The 16,673-nt window shown below is 38.3% G+C and overlaps 1 protein-coding gene across 1 annotated transcript in view; it reads right to left on the bottom strand.

The window, feature by feature from the left end:
* Positions 1-16,673, bottom strand: part of SUGCT (succinyl-CoA:glutarate-CoA transferase) — an 871,200-nt gene that overhangs the window by 827,732 nt on the left and 26,795 nt on the right. The window contains exons 4-6 of the mRNA XM_004383969.2: positions 14,635-14,720; positions 14,061-14,111; positions 2,579-2,699 (exon numbers count right to left, since the gene is read on the bottom strand). Coding sequence (XP_004384026.1) covers positions 2,579-2,699; positions 14,061-14,111; positions 14,635-14,720 — 258 coding nt within the window. The remainder of the gene's footprint in view (positions 1-2,578; positions 2,700-14,060; positions 14,112-14,634; positions 14,721-16,673) is intronic.

Here is a 16,673-nt window from a genome sequence, read left to right as displayed (position 1 = left end):
TCTACCATTTATAGAACATGTCTCTCATCTTGGTCCAGTAGAGAAGTTAATGAGCACTTGAGCTCTTTGTCCCATCTAAAGCAATAACAATCAGCAGAACACCGCAGTCACAGCTTGCTTTACATGGAAGATACCATCCCCGAGATTATTACACTTTGAAAACCTACACTATTTGTACTAAGGTAATGTGTCATGGACAAAGTATTTCAATATCTCAGTTAACCTGAATGTACAGAAATAGGAATATTTTGATTATTATCATTTTATGAATAATAAGTATTTTAAAAACAAATTTTTACTGACTTTTACAGTAAAATAAGATTTTCACATACCTATTTTAAGATTAACTTGCTGTAATATAAGAAGAAAAGTTTCACTCAATTCTTTTTTTTTTTTTAATCTTTTTAAATGTACTTGCTCTCCTCCCTGCATTAGGAAGAGACCTAAAGCATAAAGACTTAACGACAATCACTGAATAATTATTTAATGGTACAAAGTCCTTTGATACTTCAAAGCAATAATTAGCTATGAATGAACTATGGATAAACTGTAGAAGAGATAACAGATTAGGCTAAGTATGTACCAACCCCAGGCTATGCTCTGAAAGTTTCTTTAGAAAATGTTATAACTTACTGCTCCCCTTTTCTCCAAAAAGCGAAATGCAGAAAAAATGGCAACTGTTAAAAACTCTTTAGTCAAGTTCTGGTTATGCATTCATTGATTCAAGAAACTGCAGCTGAGCCCCATCACGTGGTCTGCACTATGGTTGGAGCTGGGAACAGAACAAGAGCCTGCAGACTAGTCAGGGAGACAGGCAAATGGGACAACACTCAACCCAATCCTCAGAGGCTAAGAAAGGCTACCCAGAAGTAATGGCATGCAAGCTGAGACCTAAAGGACAATGAAAGTAGCCAGATGTGGTACAGGGGGAATGTTCCAAGCAGTGGGAACATCATGTGCAAAGGTTCTCAGATAAGAGAAAGCATAGAGATTTTAAGGAATATAAGAAATCTAAGTTAATCAAGGTTTCCCTATAATAGTAGTCAATATATGCATTATGCTTTTTATTAAAAAAACTAAGACAATGAAATTATCAATGAATATAAACATGTTCTTCACTTGGCTTCTGAGAGGTTCGCCTTCCACCTCACTGACAATTCCTCCTCAATCTCCTTCACTGTGTCCTTGTCATCTTCCAAACATCTAGTCATAGGAGTGCCTCGGGCTCAGCCCCTCAGACACTCCTTTCTCTACCTATAGTCACTCTCCAGGTGATCTCACAGGCTTCAAACACCATCCATCCACTCATAACTATCAAACTTTACATCCTCCCTGAACTCCTGATTCCTAGATCCAACCCCTTACTTACATCTTCACTTGGATGTCTAACAGGCATCTCAAGCTAGGCACGTCCAAAATCAGATTCTTGGTATTTTTCCTACCAAAACTTCTTTCCACAGTCTTGCCCACCTCAGTAAGTAGCAATTCCATTCTTCTAATTACTCAGGCCAAAACCTTGGAGTCATCTTTAACTCCACTCTTTCTCTGACACATATAATCTACTTGCCTTGGAAATATATTCAGAATCCTACCACTCTTCAACTACCTCCACCACTACTACCCTAATTCGGCCACCACCATCTCTAGCCTGGAATGTTTCAACAGCTTTCTAATTGTTCTTCTGCTTCCACCCTTGCTCTCTACAGTCTCTTTTCAACACAATAGCTAGAGTGATCCTTTTTAAAATATGTCAGATCATATCACTCCTCTGCTCAAAACCTTCCATTCGTTTATAATTGTACTCAAAAGTCAAATTCCTTAAGAGTAGCCCCACAGGGCTTTTTAAGATCTTGCTCACCAATCTCACCCTGATTTTCTTCCTATTACATCCCCCTCATTCACTCTACTTCAATCATACTGGCATCCTTGCTGGTCTTCAAGCATGCTCAGCACTCTCCGATCTCAAGTCCTTTGCACTATTCCACCTGTCTGAAGCTCTCTTAGCCAACATCTATATGATTCACTCCGTTACTTCTTATACCGTGCATAAGAGACCCTAAATGGATCGATGAAAAATTAAAGCAATTAAATAAAATACATTAAAAATCTAGACTATGGAAAATACTTAGGGATCTCTGGATGAGAAGGATTTTCTAACCTTAAATGCATGAAGAAAGTAAAAGGAAAGAGATTACTAGATGTACAACATAAAAACTTAGACTTCCATGGGTCAAGAGATCATAAACTCACAAAAGTTATTTGCAATAAACATGATTGAGTCAATGAATTTAATAGATGAAGAGTCTATACAAATAAATAAGAAAAATAATAAAACATCAGTAGAAAAATTGGCAAAAACTATAGACAGACAATTCACAGAAGAAATATAAATAACCAATAAAGACATGAAATCCATGAAAAATGTTCATTAATGGTTAATGGTCAGTAACCTAACATGGTTTGGGTGGAGGGGAACAGAATCAGTTAAGGAAAACCAACACCAGGAAGAGGTTTCTTACATAAAGAAACACAGAAAGTGGAAAACCTACTCACTGATGAGGGTGTGGGGTTGAAATACCTGTTATGGAACAATAGATGATGTGAGGAGCAATCGTGTCTATATCTTCATATCCCAGGCCCATTTCAGACAGTTTGCCAGGGACATAGTTTTCCACGAACACATCACAAACAGCTGCAAGCTGAAGGAAGAGGTGAAGATGAGTCAGACTTCTTAAGGGACTTCCAAAATGTCAACAAATCCCCACATGATGGAATTGTTCTTTTAATTTCAGTAAACAAAATTGATCCTCATTTTCTAATAATCCAGAAGAAAATCACAGGACAGATGAAGCAGAAGTAGATAAACATAAAAGCCTTGGGCAACTACTTGAGGAATTACTGCCAATAAAACAATGGCTATTAAGTTTTCCAGTAAGTTTGTCATGATATTAAATGGATTCAGCTTACTTTAAATGTAAGAAATAGCTTGGCTACATAATCTGTCCAAATATATTCTCAGAAGTTTAGGTAGTAAATTAGAATATAAATACACAAAATATATTTTAAAACATCTTTTAAAACCTTTACAAAAAACAACATACAAAGTCTTTACCACTCTCAGTCCTTATTATATAATATTCCTCATTACAATACAAACATACAGGCACTTAATACATGTAATCCTGATTCTGCCATGCTTTCAGATTCCTCAGATGCTTTCTTTCCCAAGAGTTCTAAATGTATTTAATGAATTATTGTTTTCAGAAAACATTAAACAGAACCAGGTTTTGATGTCAGACCACTGCCATCGGCACTGGAGGACACTGTTGTTGCTGTTAGGTGCCGTCGAGTCAGTTCCGACTCATAGCAACCCTATGCATCACAGAATGAAACACTGCCCAGTCCTGTGTCATCCTCACAATCATTGTTATGCTTGAGACCATTATTGCAGCCACTGTGTCAATCCATCTCGTTGACGGTCTTTTGAGTGCCTTCCAACCTGGGGGGCTCATCTTCCAGCACTGTATCAGACAATATTCTGCTACTATTCATAATGTTTTCACTGGCTAATTCTTTTCAGAAGTAGACTGCCGGGTCCTTCTTCCTAGTTTCTCTTAGTCTGGAAGCTCTGCTGAAACCTGTCCACCATGGGTGACCCTGCTGGTATCTGAATATCAGTGGCATAGCTTCCACCATCACAGCAACATGAAAGCCCCCACAGTATGACAAACTGACAGACACGTGGGGGACAGGACACTGAACCACTGTAAATCTTAATCTTAAAATTCTTTTCAAAATTCAATTATATATACCTTTTAAAGCCTTTTTTAAGTCATCACAAAATTTCACTAGGCCACATAAAAATTCATTACAGTAATTCTTGAACACATTCAGGTGCCTAATAACTAACCAATTTTTTTTTTTTTAATTGCCATGCTGACACAGATTTAGATCTATTCACACACACCTAATGTAATAAAATAACACTCTCAATCAGGGGTGGGGTGACAGAGTCACTAAAAATTTTTTCTATAAAAGGTCAGATAGAAAATATTTTAGGATGTGTGGGCCACATACTGTCTCCGTCACATGCTCTTCTTTACTTTCTTTTTTTTAACAACCTTTAAAAATGTACAATACATTCTTAATTTGTGGGCCATACAAAACACAAGCCATGGGCCTGATCTGGCCCACAACAGACATCTGACAACCTCCGCACTAGATGGAAAAGGTTGAACTAACATAAACTTTAGATTGAAATATGCAAATAAATTGGGTTTCTATCTGTTACTGTGTCAGCAGATTTGGATTGTATATTTGGAATTGTCTGACTTAACAAAATGGGGGTGGAGGCAACTATTAGGAGGCATCTCAAGGAAATGAGCTGTCATTCTCCAGAGCTCCTGAAACAGAGGCATCAAAGGCCCAGGTGACCACCTATCAGGAGAAGCATGCTAACCATATTAAGACATGGCACAGAGATAAAAAGTTTTCAAGTATATGCCCCAAATCTCAAGACATACTTTCCAAATTTCATGCACTTATTAACAGTTGAGCTGCTTCTCACACAGGCAGTTTTATCTGGCATGCTCCATTGTGAGCCCGAGTGGCAGTGCATTTATTTATTGTTAATGATTCTACCAAGCATTGCATGGAATAGGGGGAGGGTGCTAGTATTAAGTAAAATACAAAGCTACAGTTCCACTTAAATTCATTCCACAAATTTTCCTGAGCCTCTATCTACTACCAGGCACTCCTGCAGGCACAAAGGAAATACACTACCTCAAACACATCTAAGCTACTACAATGGTTACCTCTCTGCTGCATCTATTCTGCATGGGGCACAGTGTCATGGATTGAATTGTGCCCCCCTAAAATATGTGTCAAGTTAGCTAGGCCATGATTCCCAGTATTGTGTCGTTGTCCTCCATTTTGTGATCTGATGTAATTATCCTATGTGTTGTAAATCCAGTGGTTATATTTCTATTTGGGAATAAACTGTCCATTATGTTAACGAGGTAGGATTAGAGGCGGTTATGTGAATGAGGCAAGACACAACCTACAGGGTTAGGTTGTATCTTGAGTCATCTCTTTTGAAATATAAAAGAGAGGTGAGCAGAGAGGAGAGGGACCTCATTAACACCAAGCAAAAAGAGCCAGGAGCGGAGCGTATCCTTTGGACCTGGGGTCCCCGTGCTGAGAAGCTTTGGAACAGGGGAAGACTGATGACAAGGACCTTCCCCCAGAATCAACAGAAAGAGAAAGCCATCCCCTGGAACTGGCACTCTGAATTCAGACTTCTGGCCTCCTAAACTGTGAGAGAATAAATCTGTGTTTGTTAAAGCCATCCACTTGTGGTATTTCTGTTATTGCAGCACTAGATAACTAAAACACACAGTATAGTGCGTTATGCAAATGACATTTAATAAATTAATTTTAAAAGCCCTCTGAGGCATATGTATTTCTAGACTTCTTTAATGTCCTAAATTACATCTCAATCCACATAAAGTATCCTGATGATCCCCAAACAAATCACTGCTCCAGTGGGACAAGAAAATAAATACAATGATGAAGTTATGCTAATAGAAAAGTATTAACAGTATATTGTTAAATGACCAAAAAGCATATTACAAAATAATATGCATGGCATTATTTCATGCTTGAGGGGGGAGGGGAGTGAGTATATGAGGGCATAGAGAAGAGTTTGATATGATACACTAAAATGTTAACTTATGTCTTAGTGTAATGTGATTGCAAATCACATCTTTTTATCTATGAACAGTTATTACTTGTGAAAAAAGAAAAAAATCAAAACTAAAAAGAGCTATGCTCACAGCAGCATGTAGTCTAGCTCTACAGTATTATTAGAAAATATAGCAAAGTTGAATTTTGGAGCTAAAGATTTCTACTGATAAAGATGTCCAGTAGTTTTTTGTTTTTTTTTTTTTATGATTACCCAAGAACTCAACATGCATTGTGATAGTTATTGCTAAAATATCCCTGGAAAAGTGTATATGTCAGAAATTACTCTTTTCTCCATTTATATTTATAGTAAATAAATGTGTACTAGTTACTTACTAAACACAGTGTCTTAGTGAGGCTGTTATTCAACATACTTGGTCTCCCGCTAAGTTTCAGAACCTTCACCCATTTCCACCCATTTCAAGATCAAGTATGCTTCCTATTGTTCTTAGCTGCCGTCGAATCAGCCACCAAATCATGGAGACCCCATGCATGATAGGAACAGACCATTGTAATCCATAGGGTTTTCACTGGCTGATTTTCACAAGTAGATCACCAGGCCTTTCTTCCTAGTGTGCTTTAGTCTGGAAGCTCCACTGAAAACTGTTCAGCATCATGGTGACATGAAAGACTCCACTGACAGATGGGTGGTGGCTGTGCATGAGGTGCATTGGATAGGGATTGAACCCAGGACTCCCGCATGTTGTTGTTGTTAGGTGCCATCAAGCCAGTTCTGACTAATAGCGACCCTATGCACCACAGAACAAAACACTGCCCAGTCCTGTGCCATGCTCAAAATTGTTTGTTATGCTTGAGCCCACTGTTGCAGCTACTTTGTCAATCCATCTCCTTGAGGGTCTTCCTCTTTTTAGCTGACCCTCTACTTTACCAAGCATGATGTCCTGCTCCAGGGATTGGTCCCTCGTGACAACATGTCCAAAGTATGTAAGATGTAGTTTCGCCATTCTTCCTTCTAAGGAGCATTCTGGTTGTACTTCTTCCAAGACAAATTTGTTTGTTCTTTTGGCAGTCCATGGTACATTCAATATTCTTCGCCAACACCACAATTCAAAGGCGTCAATTCTTCTTCAGTCTTCCTTATTCACTGTCCAGCTTTCGCATGCATATGATACAACTGAAAATACCATGGCTTGGGTCAGGTGCACCTTAGTCTTCAAGGTGACATCTTTGCTTTTCAACACTTTAAAGAGGTCTGTTGCAGCAGATTTGCCCAATGCAATACGTCTTCTGATTTCCTGACTGCTGCTTCCACGAGTGTTGATTGTAGATCCAAGTAAAATGAAATCCTTGACAACTTCAATCTTTTCTCCATTTATCATGATGTTGCTTATTGGTCCAGTTGTGAGGATTTTTGTTTTCTTTATGTTGAGGTGTAATCCACAGTGAAGGCTGTGGTCTTTGATCTTCACGAGTAAGTGGTTCAAGTCTTCTTCACTTTCAGCAAGCAAGGTTGTGTCATCTGCATATCACAGGTTGTTAATGAGTCTTCCTCCAATCCTGATGCCCCGTTCTGCTTCATATAGTCCAGCTTCTTGGATTATTTGCTCAGCATATGGATTGAATAGGTATGGTGGAAGGATACAACCCTGATGCACATCTTTCCTCACTTTAAACCATGAAGTATCCCCTTGTTCTGTCTGAACAACTGCCTCTTGATCTATGTACAGGTTCCTCATGAGCACAATTAAGTGTTCTGGAATTCCCATCCTTCACAATGTTATCTATAATTTGTTATGATTCACACAACCAAATGCCTCTGCATAGTCAAATAAAACACAGGCAAACATCTTTCTGGTATTCCCTGCTTTCAGCCAGGATCCATCTGACATCAGCAGTGATATCCCTGGTTCCCTGTCCTCTTCTGAATCCGGCCTGAATTTCTGGCAGTTCCCTGTCGACATTCTGTTGCAGCAGCTTTTGAATAATCTTCAGCAAAATTTTACTTGTGTGTGATATTAATGATATTGTTCAATAATTTCCATATTCGGTTGGATCACCTCCCTTGGGAACAGGCATAAATATGGATCTCTTCCACTCGGTTGGCCAGGTAGCTGTCTTCCAAATTTCTTGGCATAGACGAGTGAGCACTTCCAGTGCTGCACCCATTTGTTGAAACATCTCAAATGATATTCCGTCAATTCCTGGAGCCTTGTTTTTTGCCAATGCCTTCAGTGCAGCTCGGACTTCCTCCTTCAGTACCATCAGTTCCTGATCATATGCTGCCTCTTGAAATGGCTGAACATCGACCAGTTCTTTTTGGTATAAAGACTCTGTGTATTCCTTCCATCTTCTTTTGATGCTTCCTGCATCATTTAGTATTTTCCCCATGAAATCCTTCACTATTGCAACTTGAGGCTTGAATTTTTTCTTCAGTTATTTCAGCTTGAGGAATGCTGAGCATGTTCCTCCCTTTAGGTTTTCTATCTCCAGTTCTTTACACATGTCGTTATACTTTGTCTTCTTGAGCCACCCTTTGAAATCATCTGTTTAGTTCTTGTACTTCATCATTTCTTCCTTTTGCTATGGCTACTCAATGTTCAAGAGCAAGTTTCAGAGTCTCTCCTGATATTCATTTTGGTCTTTTCTTTCTTTCCTGTCTTTTTAATGACCTTTTGCTTTCTTCATGTATGATGTCCTTGACGTCATTCCACAACTCGTCTGGTCTTCTGTCATTAGTGTTCAACACGTCAAATCTATTCTTGAGATGGTCTCTAAATTCAGGTGAGATATACTCAAGGTCGTACTTTGGCTCTCATGGACTTGTTCTAATTTTCTTCAATTTCAACTTGAACTTGCATATGAGCAATTGATGGTCTATTCCAGTCAGCCCCTAGCCTTGTTCTGACTGATGATATTGAGCTTTTCCATCGTCTCTTTCCACAGATGTAGTCGATTTGATTCCTGGGTATTCCATCTGGCGAGGTCCATGTGTATAGTCGCGGTTCATGTTGGTGAAAAAACATATTTGCAATGAAGAAGTCACTGGTCTTGCAAAATTCTATTACACGACATCTGGCATCATTTCTCTCACCAAGGCCATATTTTCCAACTATTGATCCTTCTTCTTTTCCAACTTTCACATTCCAATCACCAGTAATTATCAATGCATCCTGATTGCATGTTCGACCAATTTCAGACTGAAGATGTTGGTAAAAATCTTCAGTTTCTTCATCTTTGGCCTTAGTGGTTGGTGCATAAAGTTGAATAATAATCATATTAACTGGTCTTCCTTGTAGGGGTATGGACATTATCCTATCACTGACAGCGTTGTACTTCAGGCTAGATCTTGAAATGTTCTTTTTGACGGTGAATGCAACGCCATTCCTCTTCAAGTTGTCATTCCCAGCATAGTAGACTATATGATTGTCTGATTCAAAATGGCCAATACCAGTCCGTTTCAGCTCACTAATGCCTAGGATATTGATGTTTATGTGTTCCATTTCATTTTTGACGATTTTCAATTTTCCTAGATTCATACTTCACACATTCCACATTCCGATTATTAATGGATGTTTACAGCTGTTTCTTCTCATTTTGAGTCATGCCACATCAGCAAATGAAGGTCCCAAAAGCTTGACTCCATCCACATCATTAAGGTCGACTCTACTTTGAGGAGGCTGCTCTTCCCCAGTTGCCTTTTGAGTGCCTTCCAACCTGGTGGGCTTATATTCTGGCACTATATCAGACAATGTTCCAACACTATTCATAAGGTTTTCACTGACTAATTCTTTTCAGAAGTAGACTGCCAGGTCCTTCTTCCTAGTCTGTCTTAGTCTGGAAGCTCAGCTGAAACCTTTCCACCATGGGTGACCCTGCTGTTATCTGAGTACTGGTGGCATAGCTTCCAGCATCACAGCAACCCACAAGCCCCACAGTAAGACAAACTGACAGACACACGGAAGGCAAGAATTCTACCACTGAATCACCATGCCGCCCCTCCATGTTCCCTATAGTTTCAGCTAAGTCATTCATTAAAATTCTAAACAGAGCAGTGCTGAAATCAGAACCATAAGAAAACACCTCTGATTGGAAATACATATATATAGTCATTAGGATGCTTAACTGCTTAAGCATAGTCATTCTCCACAATGTCTGCAAGTATTATACAAGTCAACTGCTGCAGTGGAGACAAATGTTTATTGCATTTCCCTAATATAAGGGTCTACTCAGAAGCAAAGAGAGAGAAAAGAGACTATTCCCAGTTTTACTGGTGATCACCTCTTCCTAGTCTAGGTGTTAACCTAATCACCTAATAATCTCTTCTACAATCTTGATCAGAATAAACAAGGAGCACAATTTTGTGTGATTTAGAGACTCCACTATCTTTCTCTTTTTGAAAAGGAAATATGTATCTTCCTTCCAGTTACAGAGTAAATAAGAACTAAAATCAGTTCGAAATGGAGAGTACTTAATTCTGAATTATTTTCACTAGATATAATTTAAGAACAGACTGAATAAGCAAGATGGGAAATAGAGGGAAAAGTGTCAACAAGAATGTAGCCACTTTTATGCCTAAAGAAATCATAAAATAACCTTTAAAAATGTCATGTCAGAGAATGTCCTTATTTGTGGGAGGTGCATTCTGAAGGATTTAAGGGCAAAATTTCACGATATCTTCAATTTTTTTTTTAAAAAAAACACACACATGCATTTGTCAATAAGCAAATGCTGCAAAATGTTAAGATTGTCGCATTTAGGTGTAAGATATATGAGAGTTCATTATACCATTCTTCCAACTTTTCTGTTTTGAATTTTTCATAATAAAACATTGGAGAGGAAAAAAAATATGACATTGCTCTGTCAACCCTAATACATGCCCAGTTACAACGGGAATGCTGTGACTAGTAAACTAATTAATGCAGAATTATTTGAAATACAGGATGACAAGTGTTAGAAAGTTATCAAATCATATTACCACGAAAATATTAGGCTCCAATAGACTTTCTAACCAAACCTGTGTTTTTTAACACAACCTGGTTTTGGTTAGCCTAGTTGACAAAGGAGTCATACTTTTTGGAGCTCTCATGTATCCAACTGATTGCTTTGTATAATACTTTGGAAGCGTTGCTATAAACTCATTATATTAGCAATCATAGCCTCCGAGGTCTGAACACAGAGGTTGTTTTGCTACTCTTAAGGCCAAAAGATAAATCTATGCCAGAAAGAATATAAAAGGCTATACTGAAAATATTTTTTCCTCCAGGCAATAAGATACATAACTTATGATGGTATAACTAGCTGAAAGCAATAGACATAATGTTCTCAGACAATTTATTCAGCTTTAAGATAAGGTGAATGTGGTGTTTTAATATTAGCAACCATACTTATAGAGAAATCAAGCTAAAAATGAAACTTAATTTTAAATTGTTAGTTTGGTAGAGGACACTGGCAGGAACCAAAGAGAGTGGGAAGGGATATCCCACAATTCATTTATTTTGGTCAGAATTGTACATGTACAAAACCAGTTGTTATTGAGTTGACTACAACACATGGCAACCCCATGTTCATGTGTGTCAAAGTAGAACTGTGCTCCAGACAGGTTGCAACAGCTGGTTTTTTGGAAGTAGATTGCCAGGCCTTTCTTCTGAGGTGCCTCTGGGTGGACCCAAACCTCCAATCGTCTGGTCAGCAGCCGAGAGAGTTAACTGTTTGCACCACCCAGGGATTCCAATGTACATATAGGTTATAGATTCCACCTAACACTGCCTCTAATGAAAATGTAAAGTATTTGTTAAATCAAATCTGAAGCCTGTACTATTCTGGATAAAATGGAAATGGAAATGGAAGTACAGCAAGGCAGTACTGAAGACGGGACAGAGAAACATAGAACAGAAAGAGAAGTATTAAGAGAAGAGCCAAAAAAAAAAAAAACCAAACCCGTTGCCATAGAATAGATTCCAAATCATGGCAACCCCATGTGTTACAGGGTAGAATGGAGCTCCATAGGGTTTTCTTGGCTGTAATCTTTACAGAAGCAGACTGCCAGGCCTTTCTTTTGCAGCATCACTGATGGGTTTGAAACACCAACCTTTCAATTAGTAGTCAAGTACAAAACCACTTGATCTACCCAGTGACATCTCCTTATCTGAGGATAAGACAAAAAGAAGGGCTTGAGAATGAAGACAACGGGGGTAGGGCCAAGGTGAGATTAGCCACTGTAGAAAAACAGAGCAGACCAACAATAATGGAGAACAATTTAGAAAATCAAACTGAGGCTCAAATGAAAGGAAAAAACAAAAAATAAGTTATGCTATAGGAAAGATGTAAGGAAAAAAGTAAGATCTGAACAGTAAGATAGAATTTTAGGTTCAAAATATATTGATAAACAAAAATTCTTAAATTTTTTGGATTGATCCAGCAGAACCAAAGAAGGTGGTTGCTGATTCTGGTCTTAATAATTAAAAGAAATTAGCTTTCAATCACCTGGATATATAAGGCAAGTAGCAGCAAAGCAATTAAGCTAAAGTTGATGCTTTGGTATAAAACAAAGTTTGAGATCTGGTTCTCTAATCAACTAGGGTTGCATCCACTAGATTCGATTTTAAACTTTAAAAAGGATGGCAGACAACCTCTCGTTCATAAGATGAATCCAACTCTATGTGCATCAGGAAACAATATTAAGTTAACACTTAATGACCACTATGTGGCAGGCACTTGTCTACACATTTTATATGTATGAATGAAGTTCTTACAAAAACCCTATGAGGTAGGTACTATTATTATCACCGTTTTACTGATGAGGAAACTGAGGCACAAAGAAGTAATCTGGCTGAGATCACGTAGTTAGTAAGTAGAGGAGGCAGGATTCAACAGACCCAGGAAGTGAAACGGTAGGGTATGCACTCTTAACCATTAGGACATCTTGCCCCTCAAGGAAAGATGCTAAGGTCTGGACATGTAAGTGTTGCAAAAAATGCCTCTTCAGTAATGTGATCCAGGGTTCAAATCTCAGCTCTTCCCCTTACTAGCTATGTAATCTTTGGAGATCCCTTAAGCCCCGTTGAAAATCAATCCCTCCTGTGAGAAAGGGAATTTTAATACTTCATTTATGAGGCATTGGTGGTTCAGTGGTAGAATTCTCACCTTCTATGTGGGAGACCTGGGTTTGAATCCTGCCCAATTCATAACATGTGCAGCCACCACCCATCTGTAAGTGGTGGCTTCCATGTTGCTATGATGCTGAACAGGTTTCAGCAGAGCTTCCAGACTAAGAAAAAGTAGGAAGAAAGTCCTGGCAATCTACTTCTGAAAATCAGTCAATGAAAATCACAAAGGTCTGATCTGCAACCAATCATAGGATGGCATAGGACGGGTCAGCATATTGTTGCATTGTGCATGGGATCACCATGAGTCAGGGCCAACTTAAAGGCAGCTAACAACATTATACACAACATATAAGAAATTATAAACTGCATTATACTTACTATAAAAGGCAAGTTAAATTCTTAAATGGCATTTATTATCAGGATTGCTGTTGTTAGTTATCATCAAGTCGATTCCAGCTCCTGGTGACCCCATGTTTGCCAAGTAAACTGCTCCATAGGCTTTTCAAAGCTTTCTGACCTGTCTTCCAAGGCACCGCTGGGTATGTTCAGATCGCCAAACTTTCAGCTAGTAGTCAAGCACTTAACCATTTGTACCACCAAGGGACTCCATACCAAGATTACAGATTGTCAATGAAATAATGCTTTAAATATTTTTATTCTGATGTTCAAATACCTAATTACAGCCTAGGTGGTTGTTTTAGTCATCTAGTGCTGCTGTAACAGAAATACCACAAGTGGATGGCTTTAACAAAGAGAAATTTATTCTCTCACAGACTAGGAGGCTACAAGTCCAAATTCAGGGTGCCACCTCCAGGGGAAGGCTTGCTCTCTCTGCTGGCTCTGGGGGAAGGTCCTTGTCATCAATCTTCCCTGGTTGAGGAGCTTCTCAGTGCAGAGACCCCAAGTCCAAAGGACGTGCTATTCTCCAGGCTCTTTTTTCTTGGTGGTATGAGGTCCCCGTCTCTCTGCTCGCTTCTCTCCTTTATATCTCAAAAGAGATTGATTTAAGACACATCCTAATCTTGCAGATTGAGTCCTACCTCATTAACATAACTGCCTCTAATTCTGCCTCACTAAACTAACATCACAGAGGTAGGATTTACAACACGTAGGAAAATCAAATCAGATGACAATATGGTGGACAACCACACAATACTGGAAATCACGGCCCAGCTAAGTTAACGCACATTTTTGGGGGACACAATTCAATCCATGACAGTGGTAAAATGCCTTCCATAGAGCATACTGTACCTCTTTGATGATTTTCACCCCTTTTGGATCCTTGATATTGACAGCTATACTCTAAAAATTAAATGAAATATTATTAAAATACTACCATAAAGATTTTTTTTAACTACTGACAGTTCTAGTCAACAACAGAGCCATTCAAAGCATAGATTCTCTTCTTAAAGAAAATTTATTTTCTTCATGAAGACACATTTAAATTATCCTTACTGATTTTATTTGCAGTTAGGATGGTAGCAAGAATTATATTAAATATTTTTCAAATGATGATACTGGGTGTCAGGCAATCAGCCTTCTTCAAAAGAATAAAAAATGTAGAGAATCAAATCATTTCTCTCTTTCATCAAATTATTGTTTCCATTACAAATCCTCAGAAAATGTTTTAAGGAACTTGGTAGAGAAGGAAGATTAATAGAAAGCTCTATTGTTTCTATTTAGTGACTGGTGAACAGATACAATTTCATCTTATTTGAGACATTAGTTACATCTACAGAAAAAGAAAGAAGCCATGACAATATCAAAAGTTTGGTTATTACAAAAGAATTACGCAAAGAAATCAAGAAAGGATTGATGTTCTTACTTTTTTATTTCGGTTAACACTGAGAAAATAAGTACTTTCTGTCCCCACAAAAGGCGGCCCCCAAGTTCGTGTGTCATCACCAACTCCTGAAAATGATAATATGCACTATTAATCTTTGAAACACCATGAAACATTTCAAACCAGCAGGCTCACTCATGACAGACATTCACAGGTGCCTGAACAAGATCACTGAGCCCAGTGGAATCAGCAGGTGAGAGGCGGCCATGTGAGCTTGTTAGAACCACTCAAGTCTTTCACCTGTTTATGTCATCACTAAAGCGTCCATATCCTCTTTAGGCTGCACGGGCAAGCTCCGTCCTTAGAAGTCAAAGTCCAGCAAGAAATATCCTACTGACAATCTTTATTGTTAATAAATGGCTAATTTGAGGAAAATAACTACTTGCAGTTTTTGGCAAGTACATCAATCAGCTCTTAGTATTTCTGGCATCTATTGGGCAGAGAAAATACTCTTGAATCTGCAAAAGATCTTTGTTAATTATAATTAAAATCAGAATAATGATAAGTGAGTCCTTATGATAAAGTGGCATGTAGGCTAGGTATAGAACAATGAACAAAGCAGGAAAGGCACATAAGATACAGAATAGCAAATGTGAATAATTTAAAATGCTATTTTTGGAACGGAATTTTAGTCATTTAGGTCTTGCTTCAAAGTAAAAGTTGAAAACCACCAAAAAATAGAGTGAATGTTTTATTCTGGATGGTCCACTTCAAGTGATTCTGAAATGTATTCTGTGTTTAATTCAAAGACAATACTATAGAATTACAGAAAAATGTTTTCCTTGTACAAAAAACAATCAGCAAACAACTAAGAACTCAGAAAATGAATCAACAATTAAATGGCACAAAATAGTATCACTTAAATTAAGAACTTTGTCATGTTTCTGATTAAATACTGATATAAGAAACTGATCACCATATAGGTAATTACATTTAAGGTATTTATCACTAGCCCCCAAACAGAGAATTTGTGAATGTAGGTCAAAGCCTTAACCTCTAATCTTTTAATGATATAATCAATCTATTAGTCCATTAGGCTCTACCCACTGAAATTGATTAAGGAAAATAGACATTGCCTTTTGGAGAAAAAAAAAAAAAAAGAGGCTGAAGAATAGATGCATTCAGTTAAAAAAAAAAAAACAAGAGAAACAGAGGACACAGAACAGAAGAGAAAAGGGGCATCAGGACTAACGAGATGAACCAACAGCAACACAAAGCGGTCGAGGGTAAGTACCAAATGAAATTGCACGATCAAAAAAAAAAAAAGTTTAGGGAAAAAACACACTACAAGAGCCAGCAAAGGCTTTGTGGCAAATGTGTGAACGAATCTGGATCCTCAGGCTCAGGCAGGACCTTGCAAAGTCAGGAGAGGGTCCAGCCACTTCCATTTTTTTGAAGCTCCCAGTACACTAAAATACAAACAAAAGAGGAAGGAATGCCAAGATAAGGCTAATATTAGATGGTTTATGTTACATTGTTTACATTCATCTCTCAAGTGGATATCATGCCAGAAGTCTAAGCTGGAGGCTGTCATGGATTGAATTACGTCCCCCAAAAAATGTGTGCATCAGTTTGGCTGGGTCATGATTCCCAGTATTGTATGATTATGTACCATTTTGTAATCTGATGTGATTTCTTTATGCGTTGTAAATTCAATCACAATGATCTCATAAAATGGATTAGCGGCAGTTATACTGATGAGGTATACAAGATTGGATAGTGTTATAAGCCAATCTCTTTTGAGATTTAAATAAAAAGAGAGAAGCAAGCAGAGACACATGGGAACCTCATACCACCAATAAAGCAGTGCTGGGAGCAGAGCGCGTCCTTTGGACCTGAGGTTCCTGCGCAGAGAAGCTCCCAGATGGAGGGAAGACTGATGACACAAATCTTCCTCCAGAGCCAACGGAGAAAGCGTTCCCCTGGAGCTGATGCCCTGAATGTGGACTGGTAGCCTATTGGACTGTGAAAGAGTAAACTTCTCTTTGTTAAAGCCATCCACTTGTGGTATTTCTGTTATA

This window comes from Trichechus manatus, unplaced genomic scaffold, assembly GCF_000243295.1.
Source record: "Trichechus manatus latirostris isolate Lorelei unplaced genomic scaffold, TriManLat1.0 scaffold00114, whole genome shotgun sequence".
Classification (NCBI taxonomy): Eukaryota; Metazoa; Chordata; class Mammalia; order Sirenia; family Trichechidae; genus Trichechus; species Trichechus manatus.
This window is presented reverse-complemented; position numbering and strand designations above follow the sequence as displayed.